The following is a 25,784-nucleotide window of genomic DNA, read 5'->3' on the forward strand; positions in this document are numbered from 1 at the left end:
TCATAGAGTTTGGTATGGTTGTGTTTTCATTGTCATTTGTCTCAAGGTATTTTTAATTTCCCTTTTGGTTTCCTCATTGATCCATTGGTTTTTTAGTAGAGCATTGTTTCGTCTCCATGTAATGGTTGAGTTTTTTTTTTTAATTTCTTTTCTTGTGGTTGATTTCTTTTCCTTTTTTTTTTTTAGGTTAATTTGTGCTTTTATTTGCCAGTATAATTTAACTACAATGGCCTGCAAACTTTTGTGGTCTGAAAAAATACAGTTTACATCAGTCCAACAAAAACACACATGTATAACATGTATACGTATGTATAAGTGAAATAAAAATTTTGCCCAAAATGTCTACCCTGAGTATTAATTCTTTTTGAGACTTTTTTTTAAAGCAGTTTTAGGTTTGCAAAAAAAATTGACAGAAAGGTGCAGAAATTCCCCATATACCCTTGACTCTCACTTGCATAACCATTATTAACAGGGTGATACTATTTTTTCTTTTTAAACCAAGGATGAACTGTATTGACTGTATGTACCCACCAGAGTGCACCGTTCTCCTTCGGGTTAGCTTTAATGAAGTGAATAGTGTTGGGTGTTCTATTTTAGACAGAAATATGATGACAGACATCCATCCTTATAATGCCATTCAAAGTATTTTCACTGCTCATAAAAACTTACACTCTGTTTATCTCTTCTCTCTCCCAAACTCCTGGCAGCTGTTGATCTTTTTATTGTCTCCATAGTTTTGCATTTTCCAGAATGGCATACAGTTGGAATCTATTTTATGTTTTTCTTTCTCCTTGAAAAGAGAGGTTCAAAACCTGTATGTCTGCATGACTACTCTTGATTTTTTCCTGTTGTTTTCTTAATCTCTATTTCCTCCCTGATCTTTATACTTCTGTCCTGCTGACCTTAGGTTTGTTGGTTCTTTTTCTAATTCTTTTAGGTGGTAGGTTAGGTTGTCTAGTAGAGATTTTTCATCTTTTGAGGAATGCCTGCTTCACTATGAACCTTCCTCTAAGAACTGGTTTTGCCGCATCTCACAGATTGTTGTTTGGCCCATCCCCGCCCTTGCAGGGACTGGACAGGCTCCAGGCGGCGAGCTCCCGCGCTGAATGCTGTGACTTTCCTTGTGATATGGGGCCCTGTCGCAGTGGCCCTGCCTAGCAGTCACATGGAGGTGCGGGGGAATATGTGTTGGCTGTCTGCTTACAGGAAGGTCGCAGGTTTTGTGCCCTTTGTCACAGTGAAACCTGTGGGTGATTTGTAGTTTTGTGCCATTGTGGTCGAGAAGATGCTTGACATAATTTCTGTACTCTTAAATGTGTTGAGGTTAGGTTTGTGCCCTAGTATGTGGTCAGTCCCAGAGAACGTTTCATGTGTACCTGAAAAGACTGTGTGTTCTGAGTTTTTGTTTGTTTTTGGATATAATGTCCTGAAAATATCAGTTAAATCTGTGTATTCCCTTGTATCATTCAGGTTCTCTGTTGCCTTATGGATTTTCTGTCTAGATCTGTCCCTCGCTGTCGGTGGGGTTTTGAAGTCTCCTGCTATGATTGTGTTCCCATCCGTTTCTCCCTTTCTGTCCATTAATGCTTATTTTGTGCACTTGGGTGCTCCTGTATTAGGTGTCTCTGTGTTGGCCAGTGTAGAACCCTCCTCTTGCACCGACCTCTTCATCCTTATCTTGTGTCTTCTGTATCTCCCTTTATAGCCTTTGCTTTACAGTCTGTCTTGTGTGATGCGAACAGTGTGACTCCGGCTCTTCTGTTACGTCCGTTTGCGTGAGTATCCTTTTCCGCCCCCACGGTCAGTCTCTGTCCTTTGCCCTAAGCAGCAGATAGTAGGCATTTTTTCTTTTAATCCAGTCTGCCACTCTCTGGGTTTTGATTGGAGTATTCAGTCCATTGACATTTAAGGTAATTATTGATACACGTGTATTTATTGCCAAATCAAGCCTTGTTTTCCATTTCGATCTTTGTTTTTCCTTCGCTTCACTCTTCTTTCTGTGGTGTGGTGCTGTCCTTGTCTGTTACGCTTGTGTTCTCTTCTCTTTGGTCTTTGTGGCTTTATTGTAAGGCTTGGCTCGCGGGGGCCTGGTGTTTGGAGTGTGTTAACGCCTTCTTATATCTGCTTGCTGTAGACGGACAGCCATATAGGCTCAAACACATCCAGAAAAAAATGGGGTCTGCATTTTCTTACTCTCCTTGCCTGTGTTTTATGATTTTGGTGTCCTGTTTTACATCTTCATGTTTATCTTTTTGCTGTTCCTTGTATTTACTGTTGGTTTCACAGACAGTTTTTCTCTCTCTTTGATCTCTGTTGGCTGGTTTAAGTGATTTACTCTCTGATTATGCTTTCTTCCTTCCTATATCTTCTGCTTCTTTTCTATTTAAAGAAAATCTTTCAATATTTTTCCCTCTATTCTAAATGATAATCTTAGTGGGTAGCTAGAGTATCCTGGGTCGCAGAGTTTTCCCTTTCGAGACTGTGAATATATATTTCGCCCTTCCCTTCTGGCCAGCAGTGTTCCTGTGGTGAAATCAGTCCATAGCGTCTGGGTCCCCTTGTAATGAACTTTTTCTCTTGCCTCTTTAGAACCTCCCTTTTCTCCAGCTTTTGCCGTTTTTATTAGGATATGCCGTGGTGTGGGTCCGTTTGAGACCTCCGTGCTTCCTACATCTGGATATATATTTCCTTCTTTAGGTTTGGGACGTTTTCAGCCATAATTCTTCAGTGTATTCTCAGTCCCCTTTTGTCTTTCTTCCCCTTCTGCAATCCATGTTAGGCCTCTGTTGGCACGCCTTAGACTCTGTTCCGTTCCTCCCATTTTTCTTCACTTGCTCTCCGATGTGCTGATCGGGTGGCTTCCATAACTCTTTCTTCCAGATCACATATTCTCTCTTCTGCTCTGTTCATTCTGCTCTTCGCTGCCTTTAGCTCAGCTGTCGTCTCACCGGTACATTTTTCTTGGCTCCCTCTAGTTCCTAGTTCCTTTTTACAGTAATCTGCATTTCTGTTGATAGCCTTTCTTAATTCCTTCGGTATTTTCATTGCCTCCTCTGTGGCCTTGGTGTCAGTTCGACTGAAGCGGTCTGCTTCGTTGTTCCTTCAGGGGAATACTCTTGGCCTTTTAACTGGGAGTGGCTCCTCCGCGTCTTCATTTTGCGTGTATTTCTCTTTTCCTGTGAGTTTAGCAGAAACAGTGATCAGCTGTGGTCTTGGAGGGCTATTTTTGTGTGGGCGTGCTCCTGTCTAGCTTGTATGGGTTTAATATTTTTTGGCGTGAGGGCTGTTTTCAGTTTGGATGCTTGTGGTCTTTCCTCTGTGTGTGCTGGCTGTTAGCCCTGGAGAGGGGGTGTGCAGGCACAGGGGAAAGCGGTTGGCGCCTGGTTGCGGGACCCTAGGTGGCAGTCGCATGTGCTCCCAGGAAGTCGAGGTGGGAGTTGGTGCCTGGCCGTGGGACCCTCTGCAGCAGCAGGGGTCTGTTCCCGCCTCTGGAGCCCAGGACGGCAGCATGGCGGCTCACACCCACCCCTGGAACTCGTGTTGCTGGTGCCCTGCTGCCTGAGAGCGCCTGCAGAGGAAGATGCTCCTCAGGCGGCCTGCCCCTCTCCTCCTGTGCCCCCAGCAACGGTGCCCTGCCTCTCTGGAGGGCCCAGCCCCATGCTCCCCCGACTGTGGCTCACCACACCCAGCCAACCCCAGTCCTCCCCAGGCCTGCCCTGTGACGCCCGGGCCAAAGCACCCACCCCCTCCCGCCCCAGCAGGAGTGGCTCAGGCTGGAGGGAGCCAGGCGGCACTGGCCTTCTCTGCTTTGGCCTCTGCAAACTGGTTCCTGCGTTCTCCTCCAAGGCTCCCTGTCTGTCCCAGCTGATCTCCCCACTGGGAGGAGACTTCCCAGTGTGTGGAAACCTTCCCTCTTTCACAGCTCCGTCCCAGGGGCACAGGTTCTGTCTAGATCCCTTTGTCTCTCTCTGTGTGTGTGTGTGTGTGTGTGTGTGTGTGTGTGTGTGTGCTATCCAGTTGTGTGGAGACTTTCTTGCCTTTTGGAAGTCAGAGGCCTTCTGCCGGTATTCAGTAGGTGTCCTGTGAGAACTGCACCATGTGCAGGTGTGTTCTTGATGCATTTGTGGGAGAGGGTGAGTTCCACGCCCTGCCTCTCCACCGTCTTGATCCGATCACCCATAATTTCTTAAACTACATTCTCAGTCCGCTTCCCTTTTCTCCTTCTCCAGTCCCAGTTGGGTGTAGGTGGGTGTGCTTTATCGTCATTCATGAAGCTCACGTGTTGCTTTCAATTTCTTTCTGTCTGTCTTTTGTCCGCTGTTCTGACGGGGTGATTGGTGATTTCATGTCTGTCTTCCAGATCCCGGATTCATTTTTCTGCTTCACTTTAGTCTGCTATCCATTGCTGCTACATTGGTTTTGGTCTGCTTTTGAATGGTTCGTCTTTATAGTTTCTAGTTCCTCGTTACAGTGACCTTGCATTCCTCTCAATAATCTTAATTCCTGTGTCATTTTTACTGCCTCCTTTTTGAACTTGGAGGCTAGTAGATGGCCTGTCAGGAGCTGCCTCTTGTTCTTGCCTGTATTTCCTCTCGGCTGTCCTCCATCCGCGTGGCTGCACGTAGGCTTTCTCTGGCTGCGGGGATGGCAGCTCCTCTCTGGTTGCAGCGTGCAGCCTCCTCCTGCTCTTGTTCCTGAGCATGGGCTTCAGTAGTTGGCGGCGTCTGTGTGCAGCAGCTTGGCATGCAGGCTCAGTTGCCCTGTGGCCTGTGGAGCCCTCGTGGACCAGGGATCGAATCCCTGTCCCCTGCTTTGGCGGTACTGGCCTCCCAGTACCAGAGAAGTTCGATTTCTCTTGTTTCAGTTGGTAGCGGTTTGCTTTTTCATTCTACTTAACTTTCTCTGTCTCTGTGAATTTAGGAGAAATAGCTGTCCACTGTGGCTCTGAAGGGCTGTTTTTCTGCGGGAGCATCTACGCGTAGGCTGTTAGGTCCAGAGGTTTTTGGTGTGAGGGCTGCTTTGGGTATGGATGCCAGCCGCCTCTTTGCTCAGAGTGTGCTGTCTGCTGCCTCCTTGCTAGAGGGGGGTGATGGTGTGTCGTAGTGTCTGGAGCCTGCACCCGATGTGCAGTGGGACTTGCTTGCTCTTTGCTCCATCACTGTCTGTGTCGAGGGCAGGGCCTGCTCCCCAGCGGTGGAGGTGGAGGTTCTGAGGGTCTGGTTCCATCAGGCGCGGTTGTTCTGAGTGTGTGTCCTGCACCAAAGGAGTTGACCGCTGCAGCAGGTGAGGGCTTGCGGTCGCAGCAGGCCTGTGTGCCGCCTGTGTGGCTGCGGCAGTTCCGCTCCGAGGCAGCCCAGGGTCACAGCTTTCTCTGTCGTGTTTGTCCCAGATCCAGTGCAAGGCTGGGGAGCAGGGTAGGCTGGGGCTGGGGGCTGGGGCATCGTGGCTGCAGGAGTTGAGGGATCTGGGCTGCCCCCTAAGATCTGGCCTGCCTCTCTGGCAGTCTTCTCCCAGGACCTGTCTGCCCCAGAGGTAAGCTGCGGTGTGGAGCCGGTGGAGACAGAACGCTCTAGAAAATGCTTGCTGGGAACCGCCGCCCAGGGCCTGTCTCCTGGGGTCAGGACTTGGGTGCTGCGCCAGGTGCTTTCCAGCTAGACCTGCACCCGCTGTGAATGCTGACCGTGGGTTCCGTGACTCCGCCTGGGTCCCACGCCAGGTGTGTGGGAGTCTTTAGCTAGAGCCGTGTCTGCACCAGGCTGTGCAGTGGGCAGGGCTGGGATGTTCGCCCCTTCGGGCTGGGAAGTGCCTGAGGCAGCAGCCGCCCGTGCGAGGCTCTCTGCCCTGACGGTTGGCGAGCCAGGACGGGCGCTCCTCAGGGGTACAGCCTAGGCTTCTCCAGCCTTCTGGCTGCCTCAGGGGATTCCCCGCAGGCAGGGGGCTCGTCTCCTTGGGCGGGACCCCAGGCCTGGGCTGCTCAGATTGTGAGTCAGCTTGCTCCCTCCCCAGGGCAAGGGGTCCAGCCGTGTGGACATTCCTGCCCTCACGGGTCCTGAACCTGATTGCCCCGCTGCCTTTTTTGTCCTTCCCAGTCATGTGGATGGTTTCTTGTAGCTGTGGTTGTGTGGCTCGTTTCCTGTGGAGTTCCTCCTCACGTAGATGCATTTTTGGTGTGTTCACAGGGGGAGGTGAGCTCCATGTGCTTCTGCTCCGCCGTCTTGACCCCCCTTTTCTTACCTTGGTTGGTTTTTGAATGTTAAGCCAACCTTCCGCCCTTCAGATAGGCCCTTGTTGAGTTGTTCTAGACTGCATTTTTTACATGTTGTTGGATCCTATTTGCTGAAATTTTGTTAAATTTTTTCTTGCATTTGTGAAGGATGTTCTATGGTTTTCTTGTGATGTTTTTGTCTGATTTAATTATCAGGTTGTGGTAATTATAGCTTTAATTATAGCTTTCCAGAATGAATTGAAATGTGTTTTCTCCTCTTCATGTTTTTTGAAAAGTTTATGTAGAATTTGTATTGTTTTACCTTACTTGGGTTTGGTGAACTTCACCATTGAGGCCCACTGCACCTGCTTGTTCTTCATGGAAGGGTTTTACCTGTAAATTCTATTTCTTTAATATTTATAGAACTGTTCCAGTATTTTATTCCTTCTTGAGTTAGTTTTGGTATAGTTTTTGCCTTGCGAAGACTTTGTCCATTTCGCCTGAGTGCTTGAAGTTTTTGCAAAAAGTTGTGAATAATATACTCTTGTTATCATTTTAATATCTAAAATCTGTAGTAATAGCTCTTTGTTCCTGATTTTGGTAATTTTTATTTTTTTTTACTATATGAAAGTAATTGCTATGTCTAATAAAAATCGCAGTGATTTTCAGTGCCTATTGCAATATATATACTTTGAATTTTTATTGACATTAATACCAATTTTTAAAGAGTAAAGATGAGTAAATTTCTCTGATAGTTGTCATATTTGTCTTTTTATTCCTGGTCAGCCTAGCTGTGCTGTGCTTAGTCATGTCCGACTCTTTGTGACCCTGTGGACCTCATGGACTCTTTGCAAGCCCACCCGCCAAGCTCCCCTGTCCATGGTGATTCTCCAGGCCAGAATATTGGAGTTGGTAGCTGTTCCCTTCTCCAGGGGATCTTCCCAACCCAGGGATCGAACCCAGATCTCCTGCATTGCAGGCAGATTCTTTACCAGCTGAGCCACAAGGAAGCCTGTGAATACTGGAGTGGGTAGCCTATCCCTTCTCCAGGGAATCTTCCCAGCCCAGGAATGGAACTGGGGTCTCCTGCATTGCAGATGGATTCTTTACCAGCTGAGCTGCCAGGGAAGTCCCAGCCTAGCTAGGGGGTTACTAATTTTTTGATGTTCTCAAGGAACTGGCTTTGGATGTCATTTTTTCCCCTTGTTTTACTGTTTTCTACTTCACTGATTTCTTCTCTCCTCTTTATTATTTCCTTTATTTTGCATTTCATTTGGCCTTTTTTCTAGTTTTTTAATGTGGAAGTTGTTTTTTAGTTTATATTGTACATTTTAAAGTTATTACAGTCTACCCTCGAATTATATTACATCTCACTTCCATTTTCCTTTGCCCAGCTATCATGGTGTTATTGCCATACACTTTCAAATTTCAAATATGGTCTTAAATCCACACTGGATAGTTATTATTTTTAAGTCGGTTATTTTTAAAGAGATTTAAATAACTAAAATGACTTTCTATAAGTCAAGTTAATATTTCCAATCCTTCATTTCTTTTTGTAAACACAGATTTTTATCTTATGCCATTTCTTTTTTTTTCTGCCTGAAGAGTGTTCTTTAACTTTTCTTGCACTGCAGATCTGATGAATTCTTTCAGCACTTCTGCCTGAAAGAAACTTACTTTCTCTTCAGTTTTGAAAAAATATTTTTTGATGAATATAAAATTGTGTTGAGAGATTTTGTTTCTTGCTTTTTTACTGTTGACGAGACCTCTTTTGTCATGCTTGTTTTATTCCTCTGTATGAGGTGTGTCTTATTTTCCAGGGTGCTTTTAATTTTTTTTTAATCATTGGTTTTCACCAGTTTGGTTAAGCTTATGCCTTGGTGGATTTTCCTTCTTGTTTCTTGCTCTTGGAATTCCTTCACTTTCTAGGATTTGTAAGTTTATAATTTTCGTGAGGCTTCTGGCCGTTACTGCTTCTGCTACTGTCCTGCCCCACACAATCTCTTGTTCTTTAGGAACTCCAGTCCCATGTTCGTGAGGTTGTTTGAAGCTGTCCCACACTTCTTTCACGCTCTGTTCTATTTCTCTTTCCTTTCCATATTTCTTTTTAGATACTTCCGGTTGCTGTGTTTTAAATTCACGAATCTTTTCTTCCACAGTGTCTAATCTGCTGTTAATCCCATTCGTAAATTTTCATCTCAGTCATGGTGGTTTTCCTATTTAAAAGTTTAATTTGTATCTTTATGTCCTTCGTGTCTCTGTGTAACAAGCTTAATAGACATGAGATGTTTAATTAAGATCTTCACTCCAGCTTCACAGAAGTGTGTTCTACAGAACACAGTCATGACAACTTTCACTGCCTCTGCCGCTATTTCTGGGCTCCCCAGGTGGGGCACTGTAGTGGTGAAGAGCCTGCCTGCCAGCGCAGGGAATGGGAAGGACATGCAGGCTTGATCCCTGGGCTGGGAAGATCCTCTGGAGGATCTAAGGTGTTACAGCCTGGAGAATCCAGGCAAGAGAATCCCATGGACAGAGGAGCCTGGTGGGCTACAGTCCCTGGGGTTGTAAGAGCAGGCGCAGCTTAGCACAGCACCCCTCGCTGTATCTAGCATCTCTGCCAGTTCTGGATGGCCTTAATAGATTGAATTTTCTCTTCATTATGGATATATTTTCCTTCTTATTTGAATGGATGGCAATTTTTTATTCAGTGCTAGACATTGTGAATGTTATTCAGGGTACAGAGTATTTTTATATTCTGATAATATACTTGAGTTTTGTTCTGAGATGTAGCCGAGTCACTTGGACACAGTTCCTTTGAACTAGGAGATCTCTTTTCTGTCTCAATAGGCTGGACCAAAGCAGTGGTCAGTCTAGGGGTGGCTGTGCTGCTCTTCTGAAGCAAGACGCATCTCAGTGCTCTGCACAGTGCCCACGCACGATGGCGTTTTCACTCTTGTCTCGTGGGCATGGGCACTCTTCCCTTGGGTGAGCCCTGGCTTTGTCCCCTGACTGCTTCTCGTTGAGCCCGTCCCTGGTTTTGGGTGATCTGCACACGCTGACCAGCACTCTGCTGAATTCTGGAGGGAACCTTTGCAGATATCTGGAGTCCTCCCCATTCTCATGCTCTGCTTTGATCACTCTGACAGCCATGGCCAGACATTTGGCTCCACACACTCAGATCAGGGAGTCTGCTCGGCTCCAGCCGGGTCCCTTTCCCTACACCACCGCAGAGCAGAAAGAGCAGGTGAGACTGAGACATGGCTTGAGGCCAGGTTTTGGAGACCTTTGGGTACTACATGGAAGCATCAGGACTCAAGCCTGTAAGATACACTGAAGCCATATTTCAAGGAAATGCAGATGACCTAAGTAAGTCCTTGCTGTATATGTTAAGGAGGCAGTGTCGAGTTAGGGATGTTTAATTCTCTGCTTCTGGCCATGCTGCCAACCCCGAAATCATTGAGGCCGTCGCCCTTCATGACTCGATGTCCTCACCAGTAAAGGCTGGGCCTTGATACTGATCGATTACTGGCCCTGTCAGTGGCCAGAGATGGTTCCTCCGGAAGGGCCCAGTGAAGGGCCAGCACGCACAGCACAGGAGGGACTCGACCCCTGCAGTTGCTGCCGGCTGATTTCTCTGTAGAGGAGAGCTGGGAGCCCGACCTCTGCTCTGAGACAACCGCCAGAGGCTGAGTGAAGAAGAGTCTCAGCTGACACGCAGTCTGTCGAGGGCGTTGCTTCTGCAAGTGGTGTCCGCAGAGCAGCAGCTCTGGCATTACCTGGGAACTTGCTGGAAACGGCAGACTGCCGAGAGGTTTGCCTCAATCCACCAGCAGACTTCTGAGCAACAAGAACCTCAGCTGTTTCCTGTGACCATCAGAATCGAAGGACACTGGTGGCTACGGTCAGCAATTACACACTATACACTTAGAAACTTAAGAGAGTAGATCCTCCGTAAATTAAACTTTTGAAGAACGTTGTTCTCAATGTGAATGGTTCCACGTGCCCTCTGGTGGCTGCCTCGCAACTTGCAGGGAATTTTAGAAATGTTTTCTCATTTTAGGACCTTTGCACAGAACTGCCGGAACATTGAACATTTAAACCTCAATGGGTGCACAAAGATCACTGACAGGTAAGTACCAGAAATCACTTTGGTGACTGATAGGCCCTGGGAGATTAGGGGAGGGAAAGGTGGTTGAAAATACCTTTAGCGCGCTGGTCCTTTTTCAGCACGTGTTACAGCCTTAGCCGATTCTGTTCCAAGCTGAAACATCTCGATCTGACCTCCTGCGTGTCCATTACAAACAGCTCCTTAAAGGGGATCAGGTAAGAGTGCCTGTCAGTGGCGGTCACGAGCGATACCCAGGGCTCGAGCAGCCTGGTGTTTGGAACCTTCCTCGCAGTCCCCCTGCAGCAGGAAGTGGGCGGCTCGGGTCAGGCGGTCTCTCCCGGGAACTGTCTGTGGGTCTCTGAGCTCAGAGATGTGCCTGCGCTCTCCATGGGATGGACTGCACAGGCGCGGCTGTTTCCCGCTCTCCCAGCGAGGGCTGCCGGCACCTGGAGTACCTCAACCTGTCGTGGTGCGACCAGATCACCAAGGACGGCGTCGAGGCGCTGGTGCGCGGCTGCCGCGGCCTGAGGGCCCTGCTGCTGAGGGGCTGCACGCAGGTACCCGTCCGCCGGGCTTGTCTGCGCGCGCGTCACTGGGGAGCCGGGGCCCCCTGTCCCCGAGCTGGCTCCACCTCTTCTGTGTTCTCCGCTCACGCAGCTAGAAGACGAAGCTCTGAAGCACATTCAGAATTACTGCCATGAGCTTGTGAGCCTCAACCTGCAGTCCTGCTCCGTGAGTAGCGTACCTTTCCCACGCACTTCATCCAGGGCAGGCTGGGGGTGGGGGGTTGCCACTTCCTTATCGCCCATCCCGTGTCCTTCTGGGACCCACCGCTTCCCACAGTGAAAGAAGAGCAATCTAAAGATAGGCCAGTGCAGAGCCGTGAACATTTCCCCTAAAAATAGCAGAGATTAGAGTCTTGATTTCTTTGAAGGTATCAAGGATGCTATGAGCAATTCCTGGGGAGGTCTCAGTGTTTTATCTTTGCTTATAAACTGGGAGTGGTGGCATCTCTCATGCTGCCTTCGTGGGTGAAAGGAAATAACAGGTATGAAGAATAAAGGGTGAGCTGTGCTTTGCATCAGTGCACGATGGGCCTGTGAAAGATGATTGGTTTTTTTCACCGCTGTTGATAATTGAGCATCAAAGATGCTTGCTGCAGCCAGCTGGGTTTCTCAAGGAAAATGTCATTTTTGAGAAAGTTAAATGAAATCCCTTGTATTTAGCATTTAGTGAGTGAATCATAAAATTTAAAAGTCCCTAATGGGAGATAAAGCAGTAACTATCTTGAGGAAATACTGACCTTATGAGAGAGCGCCATTCAGAAATAGGACCTTGAATTGCATGTGGGATAGCACGGGTAGGGGGCTTGAAGTCTGACATAAATGTACGTGTTTATAGTCACAGAAATTAGTGTATCTAAATAAAGATATTAATTTAAGTCTTTATAACTAAATTCATAGAATTTAAGCCATTTATCAATAATTTAGTGATTTACTTAATTTTGTTATTTTCTAAACCACTTCAGGAAATGTTATATACATATATGATTTATACAATAGATATCTTTTAATTAGCATTAATCTGTAGAAATCCAACCAAAAATTAATGTCACTTAACCAGGCAAATCCCATGAGCTCTTTGTTAAATCTGATTTTTAACACAAGTTTATAAATTTTTCCTGGAAAAAGACTCTGAGTAAGAGGTGGAATTTTAAAATTTTACTGTTAGTAAGGCTTGAATATTCTAAAGCTGTGCAGAGGGAACATAATACCCGTCTTCTCTGTACTTAACCTTGTTCTGGTCGCACTGTCAGGATGAACGTTAAGTCTCGGGTAACCTCGGGCAGTGGCGGGAGGCTCCGCGTGGTGCCCCCGGCCTCTGACTGTGCGCTTGGCTCCGCAGCGCGTCACGGACGACGGCGTGGTGCAGCTGTGCCGGGGATGCCCGCGGCTGCAGGCGCTCTGCCTGTCCGGCTGCGGCAGCCTCACCGACGCCTCCCTGACAGCCCTGGCCTTGAACTGCCCCAGACTCCAGTGAGTGCACCCTGAGGGCCTGGGGCCGAGCGGGGGGGGGGGGGGGGGGGGGGGGCGGGTGGGGGGCTTCTCGCAGCTGGTGGAAAGGTGGCTGCGGCGGCGGTGGTTGAGTCGGTGGCGTCTGTCAGATGGACTGGGACGGGACAGAGCATGAACTGGCTCCTTTAGGGCTGTGTGGAGGGCGTCACGCTGTCCAGCCCCGGGGAACCTGAGTCTGCATTTCCTGATGGGCATCACTCAGGTGTCCACCCGTTTGGCCTTGTCCTGTCATTACTTTGACATGTGAGTGATCTATGCGAGCAGAGGGACAGTGAAAATACATTTTAATTGTTTACAAGTCAATACATACGGGAGTAATATCGAGAAAGAAGAGCAGTCGTGTGCTGGTATTGTGGGAAGACCCCTGTATTTACTGCCCTGTTGGGGTGGGACTCCCTAAGCCTCGGTTCTGTGTCAGAGTGGAATAAGCTCAGCACTGTGAAGCAGGCTTCCCCTTTGCGTGGGTAACCCACTGCTCCTTTGTCTCCCCCGCACTCCGTACCCCAGGATCTTGGAGGCTGCCCGATGTTCCCATCTGACCGATGCAGGCTTTACGCTTCTAGCTCGGGTAAGACAGGTGTTACCAAACCAACCAGCCTCTCTGCCACCTCCCTCCAGAGCGACTCGGAGTGTGCAAAAAATGGCCTTCAGCAATGACAGGCCCCAAGTAGAACAGAGTCCTGGTGGGGCTAGGGGTGTGTTCTGTACTTTCTCCCTCGGGCCCGGGAGCTGGGGGGTCCTACACCAGGAGTGGGGGCCTGGCCCTCAGTCTCACTTTGTCAGGCGGGGCCACAGTTCAAGCAGCCTCCTCCCTGTGGGAGAGCCCTTCCTTACAGACGCTGACTCTCGTCTCAGCAGCATCCCTCGGCTGTGCCGGGCTCTGCCTCTGGCCCCCTCCACACTCCCCTGCCGCCCAGAGCCGCTGTCCTCCTGGGGCTGCTGTGACTCTGCCTCCTGTCGCATCCCCCACCAGCCACCCGGTGGTGAGCGCCCCACCCTGTGTCCTCCCAGAGACCCCTCGTGGCTAAAATCTACATGCTGAGACCCACGAGCCCCCGGGAAGGTGTAGACGAGAGGAGGACACGCGGCTGCCCCGTGTGCCCACTTCCACGTGACTGTGATTCCGAGGGCGCCTGCTCAGACGCGCCGGCTCACTGGGCCACTTGGGGAGCAGGGGATGTCTCACGGGCTCTCGTGAACTCTTGCAGAACTGCCACGACCTGGAGAAAATGGACCTGGAAGAATGCGTCCTGGTGAGTGCACCTGACGGCCCCGCAGGGCGCCCCGCAGCCACGGGCACAGGTGTGGCCTGAGGTGCCGGCGCCTGGAGCCTCCTCACCCCAGCACGGGTGTCAGGGCAATGGGCGCACTCTGGGCTGTTCTCAGTCAGCAGAGCTGAGTTCAAGATAGTACCATCTTTTGCCAAACTTTAAAAAAAAAAAAAGGAAACCCTCATTTTCACATAACTTCTGGGAGAAAAGAGCTTGCTTGCCGAGTGATGAGGTGACTGCACAAAGAACCCTGGGGCCCCCTCGCCCACTCCCGCTTTGTGCTGTGTCCCCCTTGGGGCTCCAGGGTAAAGACAAGAACAGCTTCGCACCCGGGGGAGTAAGCAGATTTGAGGTTGCTGGTGAGGAGAGGAGCTCCCAGCCCGCCGTGTCCTGACATGGGTTGTTAATTCTCTTTTGCACCGTTTGGTTCTTGTGTTCAGGAGAAGCGGGGTTAGGTGGTAAGCTTTGGTGTGGACGCCACACTGACACAGCGTGTTTCTCTGCAGATAACCGACCGCACGCTCACCCAGCTCTCCATTCACTGTCCTAAGCTGCAAGCCCTGGTGAGTCAGCTTTTGGTGGTGGACTTACCTCTCAGGGATGAAAGGTGCCCCACCACCACAGGAACCTCCTGTCTGGAAGGGTGTCGTCATCCTTGGTTTCAAGGGTCTGTTAGTTGGGCTGACTTGGGAGGTAGAGAATCTACGTGTTACTGTTTTCATTTTTGGAAATGAACCTAATAGAGGGACCCAGGTCCTTACACAGATTCACATTCAGCCTGTCAGAGTGAAAAGGTCATGTATCTCTGAGGAGGGGGAATTAGCGAGTATACCGAAAGGTCCAGAATGAGTGATGGAGGCTGCACTCGGGCACGCTGACCTCGCACGCATGTTCCATCCACTGTGTGAACATGGCCGCCTGCTCCCCCAGATACCCAGACTCGATCCCAGCAGCCCTGCCGGGCGGGCGCCATGGACACCCCATTTTACCAGCAAGGAAGCCGAGGTGCGGAGTGCTTCAGAAACATGCCGTTTGCAGAGCTGCCCAGATGGTGAGGCTTCCCTGGGCTTTGGTCTGCCCACTGTCCTGGGAGGCCCGTAGGCCAGCTCCCTCTGTCCGCCTTGATCTCGCTCCGTCAGCAGGGTTTTATAGCATCATCAAAGCTCCATCTGGCCTGAGTTACTCTCCCCCCTGGCCCCCAGTCCCTCTTATTTCCACAGTCCCTCTTGCTTCCACATTTCCCCTGGGTTTTCTCCCTCAGGCGCTGTGCTAGGCTTTGGGCAGCTCTGAGACTGTCTTGGGGTCAGGGGTCAGGTCTCAGCTAGTCAGGACCTGCCTGTTTCCAGGTTTTCCACGGAACGGCTCCCTCTACTATATCTGCAGACGATTTTGCACTTCTCGTGTCTTCACTCCCAAATTGGTTGTGATCTGGTTTTCTAATTGACAGAATCTGCTCCTCAGATGGGATTTCTCCACCCCTTGTCCCCGAGGTGTGAGGAAGGTTAGGAGTCCCTGCTTTGTTCTGGTTTAACCTCCTTCCCCTCAGTTGCACAGGCTCTCCCTCTGCCCTTCCCCGACCCTAAGATACCCTGGTCTTGGACTCCCACCAGCTCCCCAGCTCCTGGAGCGTGGGGTCCACTCCAGCAGGAAATGTTATTCAAAGACTGCTGCCCCAGCGGGGGTTCCAGTGACGGAAGTCTTCTGTTTTTCCCTGTACTCATACAAGCAACTCCCAGAAAGAGGACTCAAGAGACACTCTAAGAAAACCCCAAATAAGGGCCTCAAGTAAAGAAAACGAGAAAAAAGCATGGAGGATTATTAGAAGAGCAGGGAGATAGGTGAGCCGAAATCCAGATTCGCTACAAGCGTGTCTTGCGGGAGGGGCACCCGTGCCAGACCTTGCCCTAGGCTCTGGAGAGTGACAGGGTCATTCGTCAGGGGAGGTGGCCGTTACCCTACCCAGAATCTGCAGGGCAGGGTGTGTCCGGGTCCCTCTGAGGGATACTCCAGGGCCTTCCCCACTTTGAGGGCGGACACGGTCGCCATGCCTGTGGGCCCCCAGGTGGAGTCGAGGGTGAGCGGCAGCGCGGGTGGTGTTGACACGCAGCCGGGGCCCGCCTCCTTGGGGAAGGGCCGACGGTGCTCTGCTGCAGCCCCAGGGGGCCCTCCCCCAGCCCCTGAGAGGAGGCAGGGCCCAGAATTGTGCAGCGTCTAGAGGTCGGCAGCAGGAAGCAGTGGGGGGAGTGACCAGCCCTAGCAGGCGGCGCTCACACCTCATCTGCTGCGCTTCAGGCCCCCCCCACCCCCGCTGTCCTGTTCATTTTCCATACGAATTTCAAGGAACTGCTCTGTGACCCTCGGCAGGACGGGCCTTGTCCTCTCAAAAACCCTAAATCTAGAAGGCTGTCTGAAAGGGAAACGGATGCAAACAAGGGGGACTCGATTCAAGAGAGCCCAGAGGAGTGCAGGAAGCTTGTGCAGCGGTTAAGGAGCCTCCTTGGCCCTTCGGTTCGCAGCCTGCAGGACATGCCGTCAGCGGGTTTCAGTGACGTTGAGGGGCTGGCTTCCACTTAGTACCGGAGCCAGTTTCTTGGGCTTTTAAAAAATATCAATGCAGCTCATTGCTCCTAAAAGCTATCCAATAATTTTAGCTATTAAAGAATAAAGAATTCTAACCAATAAATGCTGTGTTACTTTGTGGATACTACAGTGTTTTAGCTTTCACCCTGATTTATAGCCTTTACCAGTGAGATTTATGCTTTCATATATGTTGTTATAATTAGTGCTCTTTTTAGCTTAACAGGGTCCCTTTAACATTTCTTGTAAGGTGGCTCGTGTGTGGGGCGTGTGCTGTGCTGTGTGGCTCCGAGTATCTTAGTTCCCCAACAGGGATGGAACCTGGGCCCTGGCAGTGAAAGCCGAGTCCTAGTCAGTGGGCCTCCAGGGAATTCCCCCCTCTCCTCCAGTTCCAAATGATAACCTCGCTGGTATTCTTGATTGGAATTTTTTATCCTTTTCTTTCCACACTTATATTGTGCCCCTCCATTCAGGCCTGCCTGCAAAATTTCTCCGGAAAAATCTGCTGATAGTCTTACGGGAATTCCCTTGCACATAACAAGTTGTTTTTCTCTTGCTGCTTTTAAGATTCTTTAACTTTTCACATCTTGATTATAATCCCTTACAATGAGAATGTTAGTCCACTTGATGCTGTCCTGTAAGTCCGTTAGACTGTCTTTATTTTTTTCCTTTCTGCTGCTCTGATTGGGTGATTTTCACTACCAGTTTTTCAAGTCACCGGTCCTTTTATCTGCTTCGTCCAGTCTGCTCTTGAAACCCTCTGCTGTGTTTTTCGGTTCAGGGCTGTTCAGCTCCATGGCCTCTGGTACTTTTCCAGAGGAGGGCGTGAGCTCCTCTCTGAGGGCCCAGCAGAGGGCGAGCACACCTGCCTGTCTTGGCTGGGAGCACATCTGGGGGCCTCTTGAGGGCACCTGACCTGAAGGCTGCCCCATCAGCTCCCGGGCAAGCACACAGGCCTCTTGCCAGAAAGATGGGGTGTTTCAGCTTGCTGCCCGTACAGTGCCTGGGGGTGGTAGTCTGCCAAGAATCTCTTCTCATGTTAAAAGTCCATGAGACCCGGGAATACAAGCCCCCTTCGGCCATCAGGGTCAGGTGAGCAAGGAGCGTCCCATATACAAAGACTGGGGCACCAGGCAGCTGTGAGACCTGCCTCTGGAGACGCTGGCACCCCATGTGGGGTTCAGTGAAAAACGCCAGGTTTAGAGTTCCCTCCTGATGGGGGTCTCTGCTCTCAGGGGTGGGGTTCATGACAGGCCATGGCCTCCCCTGCCCACTTGCACCGGCTCCTCTCTGCCCAGCATGGAGAAGTTGGCCAGCTGGTTCTTGTGTTTTTTTCCGGAGGCAGCTGGTCCCTGTGTAGCTGTAGACTCGCTGTTTGTGGGAAGAGGTGAGTTCAGGGGCCCCTGCAGTGTCAGCTCCATCCCTACCCCCCGGGGGGACGATGAGAGAGGTCGCTGCCCCCAGGCCCAGCCTCCCTCCTCCCGAACTGTGGTTCCTGCAGACACGGCACCTCCCCTCCTTCCAGAGCCTGTCCCACTGCGAGCTCATCACGGACGATGGCATCCTGCACCTAAGCAACAGCCCCTGTGGCCACGAGAGGCTGCGGGTGCTGGAGCTGGACAACTGCCTGCTCATCACCGACGTGGCCCTGGAGCACCTGGAGCACTGCCGCGGCCTGGAGCGCCTGGAGCTCTACGACTGCCAGCAAGTCACCCGAGCCGGCATCAAGCGCATGCGGGTAAGCGGGGCGGCCGCCTCGCCAGGCAGAGCCGCCCAGACGACAGCAGGCGCGAACAGCCTTCGCGTCCTCCGTTCTGCCTGGGGCCGAGTTACACCAGCTACCTCCTTAGACTTCTCAATACTGGAATGGGTTGCCATTTCCTTCTCCAGGGGATCTTCCCAACCCAGGGATTGAACCCAGGTCTCCCACATTGGAGGCAGATGCTTTTACCGTCTGAGCCACCAGGGAAGTCCCTAGACTTCTTCAAAACCTTCTTATTAGCGTCCATCCGGGAAGATTCCGCTTCTAGAATGGGTCTGGGCAAAAGAACTGAAGGGGTTATCAGTAGGCTCGACCTTGGCTAATTTCCAGGTAGAGAGCCTTAGCAGCGGCGGCGTCCCTTCCCCGCGTAGCCCAGCTGCGCTGCCCTTGCTCTTGAATATGCTTAGGAGCTCAGGCAGCTCTGCACGTAGACCCCAAGCAGGCCTCGGCGCTACCCCTCACCGCTTGGTTTGCACACAGGGACGGGGACTGCCTCTTAGCTTGGGCTTTCCTGGCATCACGCGGGTAGTTGCCCTCCTGCCCACAGGCCTTTAGCCGGTGCTCCTCCCGTCGCTTTCAGGCGCAGCTCCCTCACGTCCGAGTCCACGCCTACTTCGCTCCCGTCACCCCGCCCACGGCCGCGGGAGGCGGCGGGCCGCGGCTCTGCAGGTGCTGCGTCATCCTCTGACGGCCGCCCGCGGGCCGCGGGGCCTGCCCGGAGCACTCGGTGTGCCGTTCTCCGCCATCACCCAGCTCTGTTGATTCTCCGGTGAGAAAGGCGCTTACAGGTAAAAAAGACTTGTGCAGGGACTGCGGTACTTCTGGTGATAGTTTTTACCTTTGTTCTGCTGTGATGCAATCAGTTCAAAGCCTCGTGTCAGCTAACAAAGAGCAGGGGTGGTCTTAGTGCAGCCAGGACCGCACAGGAAACCTGGATCTCAAGAGGTGGCGCTGCCCTAGGTACAAAATTGCCACCCTCGGCTTTGCCAGCATTCTTCAACAGACCATCAGCGTTAGCACAGACTGAGCAGAAAAATAAGCTGTTGATTTTCTACCTGATACTTAAGCCAATGACCTCCTTTTATTCACGAGTCCACTTTGATGAGCAGGACTTCTCCACTTTGAAGGTTAAAATAGCAACTTTATTGACGTAACTATATTGCAAATTCACAATGCCTGACAGTTTTCTATTTGGAGACTTACTTGGAAGGCAAGGTAATAGGTTTCCATGAGACACCAAAGAATGAGGACTCTAGAAAGGGTGGAGCAGGGTCTCCACCTTTCTGTCAACTCGCCCTAGGTCCTCTCGGGGACCAGAAATGGAACAGAAGCAGCTCAGACTCCGTGCTGCCTGATGACAGATCGTGAGCTCTGGGGTAGGCAACAGCACAAAATGAGCTAATGCTGTCATCTCTCACAGAATTTGGGGGATCTTAAAGAAAAAGAATTTAAAGCTCAAGTTATCTATACTACAATCAATTAAAAATAATGGATGCATGTAGAATGGGTGTGATTTTTTTCCAAGTTTATTTTAAGTCTTAGAAATCAAGTTACACCAGAACTATTCAAAAATTTTATACACTTAAAACTCAGCTCAGTAAAGTGTTGGCACCTTTGAGACTTATATAATATAAAATGAATAAACCATTGCAGTGCTTACGTCAGAGGGTTTTATTGCTATTATCTTGTGGCAGACATATCTGACCAAAACCATTTTCCAAACTCAGGCATTCTGTTATCTGAAATCTGATAAGGTGATCTGGTTTCTACTCTGTGCTGCCAGACTTGTGACCTTCGCTGAACCTCTGTGCTAACCCTTCTTAGCAACCAAACTTAAAAGCCCAGAGCTCCTGAGAAGCTGAAGAGAAACAGCAAAAGAGAAATTTCCCACGACCAGCAATAGTTCTAATAGAGTTAGGGTTCTATTAGGTGGAAAGTTTTAGAATCATTTAGAATACAAGACCTCAGTTGCATTCTGGGGAGAGAAGGCAGATAGATAAATCAATTAAGAGGATTATCAGAAAAAGCATTAGTCCTGGTGATTTTGCAGCCTTATTATATACTCTAGTATTTCCTGATCTAAAAATTGTATGTATGCCATAGCAGTTATTTAAATATACATTTACATCACTGTGTATGGGGAAAATGGGTGCTGCAGAAAACTATGAGTATAGTTCCGTTTTAAAAATCTAAATGACCAGGACCTTCTATACATTCTCTCTTTGGAGCTTGGCTACAACCTCTCAAAGCTATTGGACTCTGGCTGAATGACACAGGACTGCAGTTACCAAACAGCAGGACCTCTGTTAAGGAAATCAGGCTTGCTTCCTCTTTAAAATGCAGGCGTGGAACAGGCACTGGGTGACCTGTCCTCAGCTGCATTTGCTTTGAGAAAACAACAGGCTGAAAGGAAAGCACATCCCCACCAGCTCTTCTAACGCCATCTGGACTGGTGTGCACTCGGAACATACGTAGTGACGCTTGATCCTATGACACGAAGTGACACTGGCAGGAACTTGGGTTTTAAATGAGACACACGTTTGCAAAAACAATCGGAAAACATTTATTATACTGAAATGTGTACATCCTACTATTAAAAAAACAAAGTAGCAAATTTGCTGGTGCCATAATTTAACCTGTTTCACTGGGACAGACTAATGTTCAATGCTGCTTGGTGTAATTTCAAGTTTGACGAGCTTTTTTTTTTAACCCCACTTGTAAAAACCTGATGAATTCAAAATAGCACACAGCATTAAATGACATTTATTGTTCCATAAATCTTGAGACTCAAAAAGGAATGCTAAATAGACAAGCAAAACTCTAAAACAATGAAGAGAAAGCTCACTTCTTTCCCAAGTGACTGGTACAGAAAACATGTGGTCGTAGGAAAGCAAAGGGGAAATGACGGAAAGGAAAGCTCTCCAGCATGGGGGCTGTACAAGTGAGGGATATTTTCAGGCCAAAGATGGAATATTTAAAGACAGTACTTTCTTTTTTTAATATCAAATAACCCCCTTTATGAATAAAACAAAATACAAAGCTTTTACCCACTGGAGCAGTTTTGTCTTTGGGGAGAGATTTCAAACTCAAGCATCAAATAAAACACTCAAAACCAAGATACTGGGTAAAGAGACAGAGGTGGTGTAATTAAAATGCAATCGAAGTGTTTTGTTTTTTCTATTTGTGTCTAGTACACCACAGGCCTCAAATGCTTGCTGATGAATTTTGGGAAGGCTTTGGGTGAAGGGAAGAGAGAAAGATAGTAGAAAAAATTGCAAAAACAGTGATTCCCTTTGAAAAGTATACTGGCCGACAAGCATTTGGTTTTGTGAAAGAGGCACTCTTTTTATAGAAAAAAGAAGCTATTATGTGGTGTATAAAAGTCCCTAAATAATCACCAGAATGTTATCCATGATTGTACTAAAGCTCAAGAAGTAAGAATTTTGATGGTGCAAGATAGTGTTTGTGATGTCTAGTGTTCCGAGAATAATTTCAACTCCTGATAATGACCCCTTAACACCAAGTTACGAACCATCACACTGTTTTGTCCTGCTTATGTGTATTTCCAATGTCCGGGACAGGACTTTAAAAATGTTTAACAGGAAGGGGGTGGGGGGAGGCGGTTGCTAAGTGGTTGGAGATAGAAAAAGGAGAAAGAAAACCACATGAGTTTAAAAGGCATTGGGATTCAAAAATGAAAACCAGAAACAAATGCTAAAAATGGAAGCAGAAGCAAAAAGGTTTTCAATAAATCTGTGACAAAGCAAAAACACAAAAGTCTTTGTACCTATTAGGATTTACACTGATCCTCTCACCAAGGTACTCTTGATAATGCAGTTTGCTTCAAGCCCGTCTTCCTGGCTTGGATCCTCCCGATCCGGCATGATCCCGGCAGACGCACACCCTTAGACATGATTTTCCCGAGAAGCGCCGCGCCTCTCCCCTGACCACCGGTCGGCCCGTGTCCACGGCGGCCCGTCCCTGCCCAGGTCAGCATAAGGTCCAGGCTGCAGACACCACAGTGGCCCAGAAATGTCAATGCCCACAGTACATCTACATTCATCTCCAAACCGCATACAGTGTAGAAAGACAGCGGAGGCTGCTCCGGACCTGTGTGCGCGGCGCCTCGGGCAGAGGGGCAGGCGGCCTGCGTGCTCTCTCCCGGCGGGGACGCGGGCCAGGTGCGCCTCTCGTCCAGCTCATTAGGAAGGTCATCCTATGTTTTCAATATGAAACATTTCATACGGTAAAATCCAATCCCAAGACTTCTTGGATTCAGTCTTCACACACTTTTAAGCGTGACTTTTATTTGGTGCTGAATAGAGTTCAGACTACGGAAGACGTCACTTCAAAATGATGTGGACGCCACCACCATTTTCAGCTGCAGAAAAAGAAAGGGACGTGACCGGTCAACTTCTTTTTTACTAGGCTGGAGAGTCAAAACTAAATTGAGCTAATTCATATTGACGTATGTCAGAAATGAAACCAATATTGTAAAGCAAGTATCCTTTGATTAAAAATAAATTTAAAACCTAACTCACTAAAACAAACGCTGCTCTCACCCTACAGCTTCCCAGCCCAGCTGAGCGCGCCTTTAAGTATTCCAGAGATGAAAAGGCTGATTAACCTGCTCCAGCGCCCCTCCCTAAAGCATCATGTCCACGCTCCCTCTGCCGCTTGTCTGAGCACACGGCAGAGACCGTCGGATAAACTGGGTGCTGATACCCACCTTTTCTGGGATAATTAGTAATCACTAGCTACGCCTGCTGGCCTAGGGTTTCTCAGAAGATGGCGAGAAGCAGTACAAGCATTCATCAAGGAGCAAATGCAATTTTCACAAGGACAAATGTCTACAGACAGGACACTGAGATGGGAGGGGCATCCTGTGATGCCGAACACTAGACACTCGCTGCCGTCACAGCCACACGCTCTGAACTACCTTTGTCACAGACGGTGTCAGTTCTGTAGACCAAACGCTTTGAGAATGAAAAATTGAGACGAGGGTGCTAGTCTCAGGGCTTTGTAAAGAAAACAACAGTGGGTCAGTTCACAGTCTAAACAGCCCCTGCAGGTATCTTGCTGGCTTGAGACACGTCCAGTGGGGTGAAGTCCTTAATTCAGCCCCTTGTTTCAAGGGGAGCTACTGCTTTGAGTAACTTACCAGAAAAGAGTGACACCGGACATCTTGCTCTTTGAGGTGCAGCTTTCCTGCTAAGACTGGATTTAGATCTTAAAGGTCTCTTCTCATAATGACATTTAAGAAACCCTCCTGTAACCAACCCTTTAATTGGAAGTCTTGTGAGCCCCATCTGGGCCTGCTCTTCACATTCTCTCCCTCCATAACCTGAAGGATTTCTACGGCTTAGAATCACCGAAGACATGCTGAAGGCTTAACTTAGATCTGAAACCCAGGTATCTCCTGCCAGCCCCAGCGGGTATAGTTAACTCGACATTCCCATGTCCTAAAATGAAATCTCAACTTTTTGCAAACTTATTTTTTAATGGGTCTCAAATTCTGTGACATGTTTAATCAAGTTGTTTACATTAAAAAGTACTGATTTTAAAAACCAAGACCTGTTACACACAAATGGTCCACAAGTCTCCTTTCCTTCTGAAAGTTTTATGACACACTGTTACCATTAACCACTTTTTACTATTAAATGACCAATTGACACAAATAGTTCTGAGACTGTTCTTCCACCACTAAGCCTAGGGTGATAATGCTCACTTAGCCTTCTGAGCTTGCTAGGCAGAGGTGGGAAACCTTACCAGCTCCAGCTGCCTTCCTGTCCACTGCTCTGATGACACCCCCAGCAACCGTCTGTCCCAAGTCACGCACAGCAGCCCAAAGGAAGAGGGTCGGGGGTGCTCTCAACACCACCTCCCCCTCCACTGTGACCACCGCCGGCGCAGCTGCTCCTGTAAGAGTCACGGCTGCTCCTCCTATATGGGGCTCAGCAGGCCCTGTCACTATCCAAAACCCCCTCACCTCTGGCCTAGATGACACCTCCTGCCTCCACTTCTCCCACCTTCTGTCTCTACAAAGTTGCAACAGCGGAAGAAAAGACAAACCTACTCACATTACTCATTTGTTTACAAACAAGTCACTGACTGCAGTGCATTTCAAAGCTAAGCTCCCACCACTACACCGCCTACCGGACTTGGCTCCTGCTTTGCTTGCCCTCGCCCTGCATGGCAGCCGCAGGCCTGCAGGCCTCCAGAGCAGCCCGGCTCCTTCCTCTGCGACAGCCTTGCCCCGCCTGGCTGCTGCTCCTAGAGACAGCCTAAGAGCTTTGTGTCCCCAGCCCAGACGCCTGTGTCCACAAGCACCACACTTCCCCATTCCTTCACGGCAGCTAAACTCTGTATTTGTAATCTGTGTGCATCTGTTGACCTTTTCTGATTGCTTTCCCCACTAGAGCAGGGGAAGGCCTTTCCAGCACGTGTCTGACATGAGGTGGCCAGTGAAATGCTGAATAGACTGGGATTGTTCTCCAGGCATCCAGAAGGATGGACTCCTCTTATTTGCTAATTTCTGTTTCTGTCACCAGATAGTGGCTGACTTCATTTTTCAAACTTACTTAAGATTGGTAAAACCAGCATTTGCAAAGCCAGACACAAGATGACTGCTGATTTCAGGCACGCCACCTTTCATGATTCTAGCCTTTCAAGACACACATACACATGCAAAGTACCTTTTACTGTGGAGAATAAAAAACAACTCTCATCTTGAAAGTTCTGAACCATCTAGAAGGATAAAGCAGATGTATAATTAATACCCAACTCTTACTGATTAGGAAAGATTAAAATTTGTGAAAGAAAAAAAATAAAAACACATACATGGTGTACAAGTTCAGGACTCGACAGTCAAGACAGCACTTCATGAAGGCTGTATGGGTCACAGGCCTACACCTGGGGTACAGCCTGCCCTGTGTTGACCTCGTACTCACGGGGGTCCCCGCACTCTGGCCCGTCACCCGTGGGCCCACGGGGGCTGTCCCCACCGGGCTCTCGGACAGAGACACTGACAAAAAGCTGCACTTCACTGCTTGCTTCTCATGGAACATGGACGGGGAGAACTGCCCTCCTACCCTGCTGCTTCAAACCAGTCATCAGATAGGGAAACAAAGGAAAACCCATTCAGATGCCTCACTTTTACATAAAAAGGACCAAAGTCCCAGGAACCTGGAGTCTCCCAGTGACCGGTGTCAGAGTTCAAAGCTGGTGGGAGCTGAGCCATGGTTCTCCTTAATCTGCATTCCTTCTGCCACCCAGGACACCTCAACTCTTGCTTATAAATTCCTCCCAATTTTGATTCCCAACTCTGACTCCTCAGTACTGGCAAGAGGCCACAGAGTTTTCCTATAGCTCTTCAGCAATACGTACAAAAGCAAACACCAGTGTGAAGGAGGAAAGAGCATGCCAGTTACCTGATCACTAACAAGAATGTGAATACCAGTGGGACCCTGTCTGTAAACCTGGTTAATTTGGTGGAAAGGAATATTAAACACCAGCGCAAGTTTTCGAGCAACTTCTGAGGCAACCATTTCTTCCAAGTAGATTGCATGATAAACTGAAATAAAAAATACAAACAGCATTTTAGCAATCATCTTTGATCTGTTTTCCACCTGATCTATGGGGAGGTCACACCTTTCAAAGTACTAAAGAAATAAGATAGAAAAAAGATGAGTAGTTCCCCCTTACTATCCATTTAAATATATTATTTATGTGTACATATAATTAACATTAACCTCTGTACAAAAATATCTGGTTATAATTTTTATTA

At 48.9% G+C, this 25,784-nt stretch overlaps 2 protein-coding genes across 7 annotated transcripts in view; one reads left to right on the forward strand and one right to left on the reverse strand.

Annotated features, from left to right (window-relative positions):
• Positions 1 to 21,110, forward strand: part of FBXL2 (F-box and leucine rich repeat protein 2) — a 76,777-nt gene extending 55,667 nt beyond the window's left edge. Inside the window, exons 6-16 of one of the 3 annotated variants that reach the window (XM_018067011.1) lie at positions 10,266 to 10,334; positions 10,433 to 10,528; positions 10,744 to 10,870; positions 10,971 to 11,045; positions 12,219 to 12,349; positions 12,896 to 12,956; positions 13,597 to 13,641; positions 14,166 to 14,222; positions 14,590 to 14,710; positions 17,762 to 17,974; positions 18,579 to 21,110. In XM_018067011.1, coding sequence (XP_017922500.1) covers positions 10,266 to 10,334; positions 10,433 to 10,528; positions 10,744 to 10,870; positions 10,971 to 11,045; positions 12,219 to 12,349; positions 12,896 to 12,956; positions 13,597 to 13,641; positions 14,166 to 14,222; positions 14,590 to 14,710; positions 17,762 to 17,974; positions 18,579 to 18,760 — 1,177 coding nt within the window. In that variant the 3' untranslated portion in view covers positions 18,761 to 21,110. Of the gene's footprint in view, positions 1 to 10,265; positions 10,335 to 10,413; positions 10,529 to 10,743; positions 10,871 to 10,970; positions 11,046 to 12,218; positions 12,350 to 12,895; positions 12,957 to 13,596; positions 13,642 to 14,165; positions 14,223 to 14,589; positions 14,711 to 17,761; positions 17,975 to 18,578 lie in introns of all 3 variants that reach the window. The other 2 variants (XM_018067013.1, XM_018067012.1) reach the window with 2 other exon arrangements.
• The window catches only part of UBP1 (upstream binding protein 1 (LBP-1a)), a 64,121-nt gene continuing 58,874 nt past the window's right edge, over positions 20,538 to 25,784 (reverse strand). For 2 of the 4 annotated variants that reach the window (XM_018067010.1, XM_018067008.1), the window contains 3 exons: positions 25,429 to 25,571; positions 24,694 to 24,745; positions 20,538 to 22,379 (listed from right to left, as the gene is read on the reverse strand). In XM_018067010.1, coding sequence (XP_017922499.1) covers positions 22,342 to 22,379; positions 24,694 to 24,745; positions 25,429 to 25,571 — 233 coding nt within the window. In that variant the 3' untranslated portion in view covers positions 20,538 to 22,341. The other 2 variants (XM_018067007.1, XM_018067009.1) reach the window with 1 other exon arrangement.

This window comes from Capra hircus, chromosome 22 (assembly GCF_001704415.2).
Source record: "Capra hircus breed San Clemente chromosome 22, ASM170441v1, whole genome shotgun sequence".
In the NCBI taxonomy this organism is placed as follows: Eukaryota; Metazoa; Chordata; class Mammalia; order Artiodactyla; family Bovidae; genus Capra; species Capra hircus.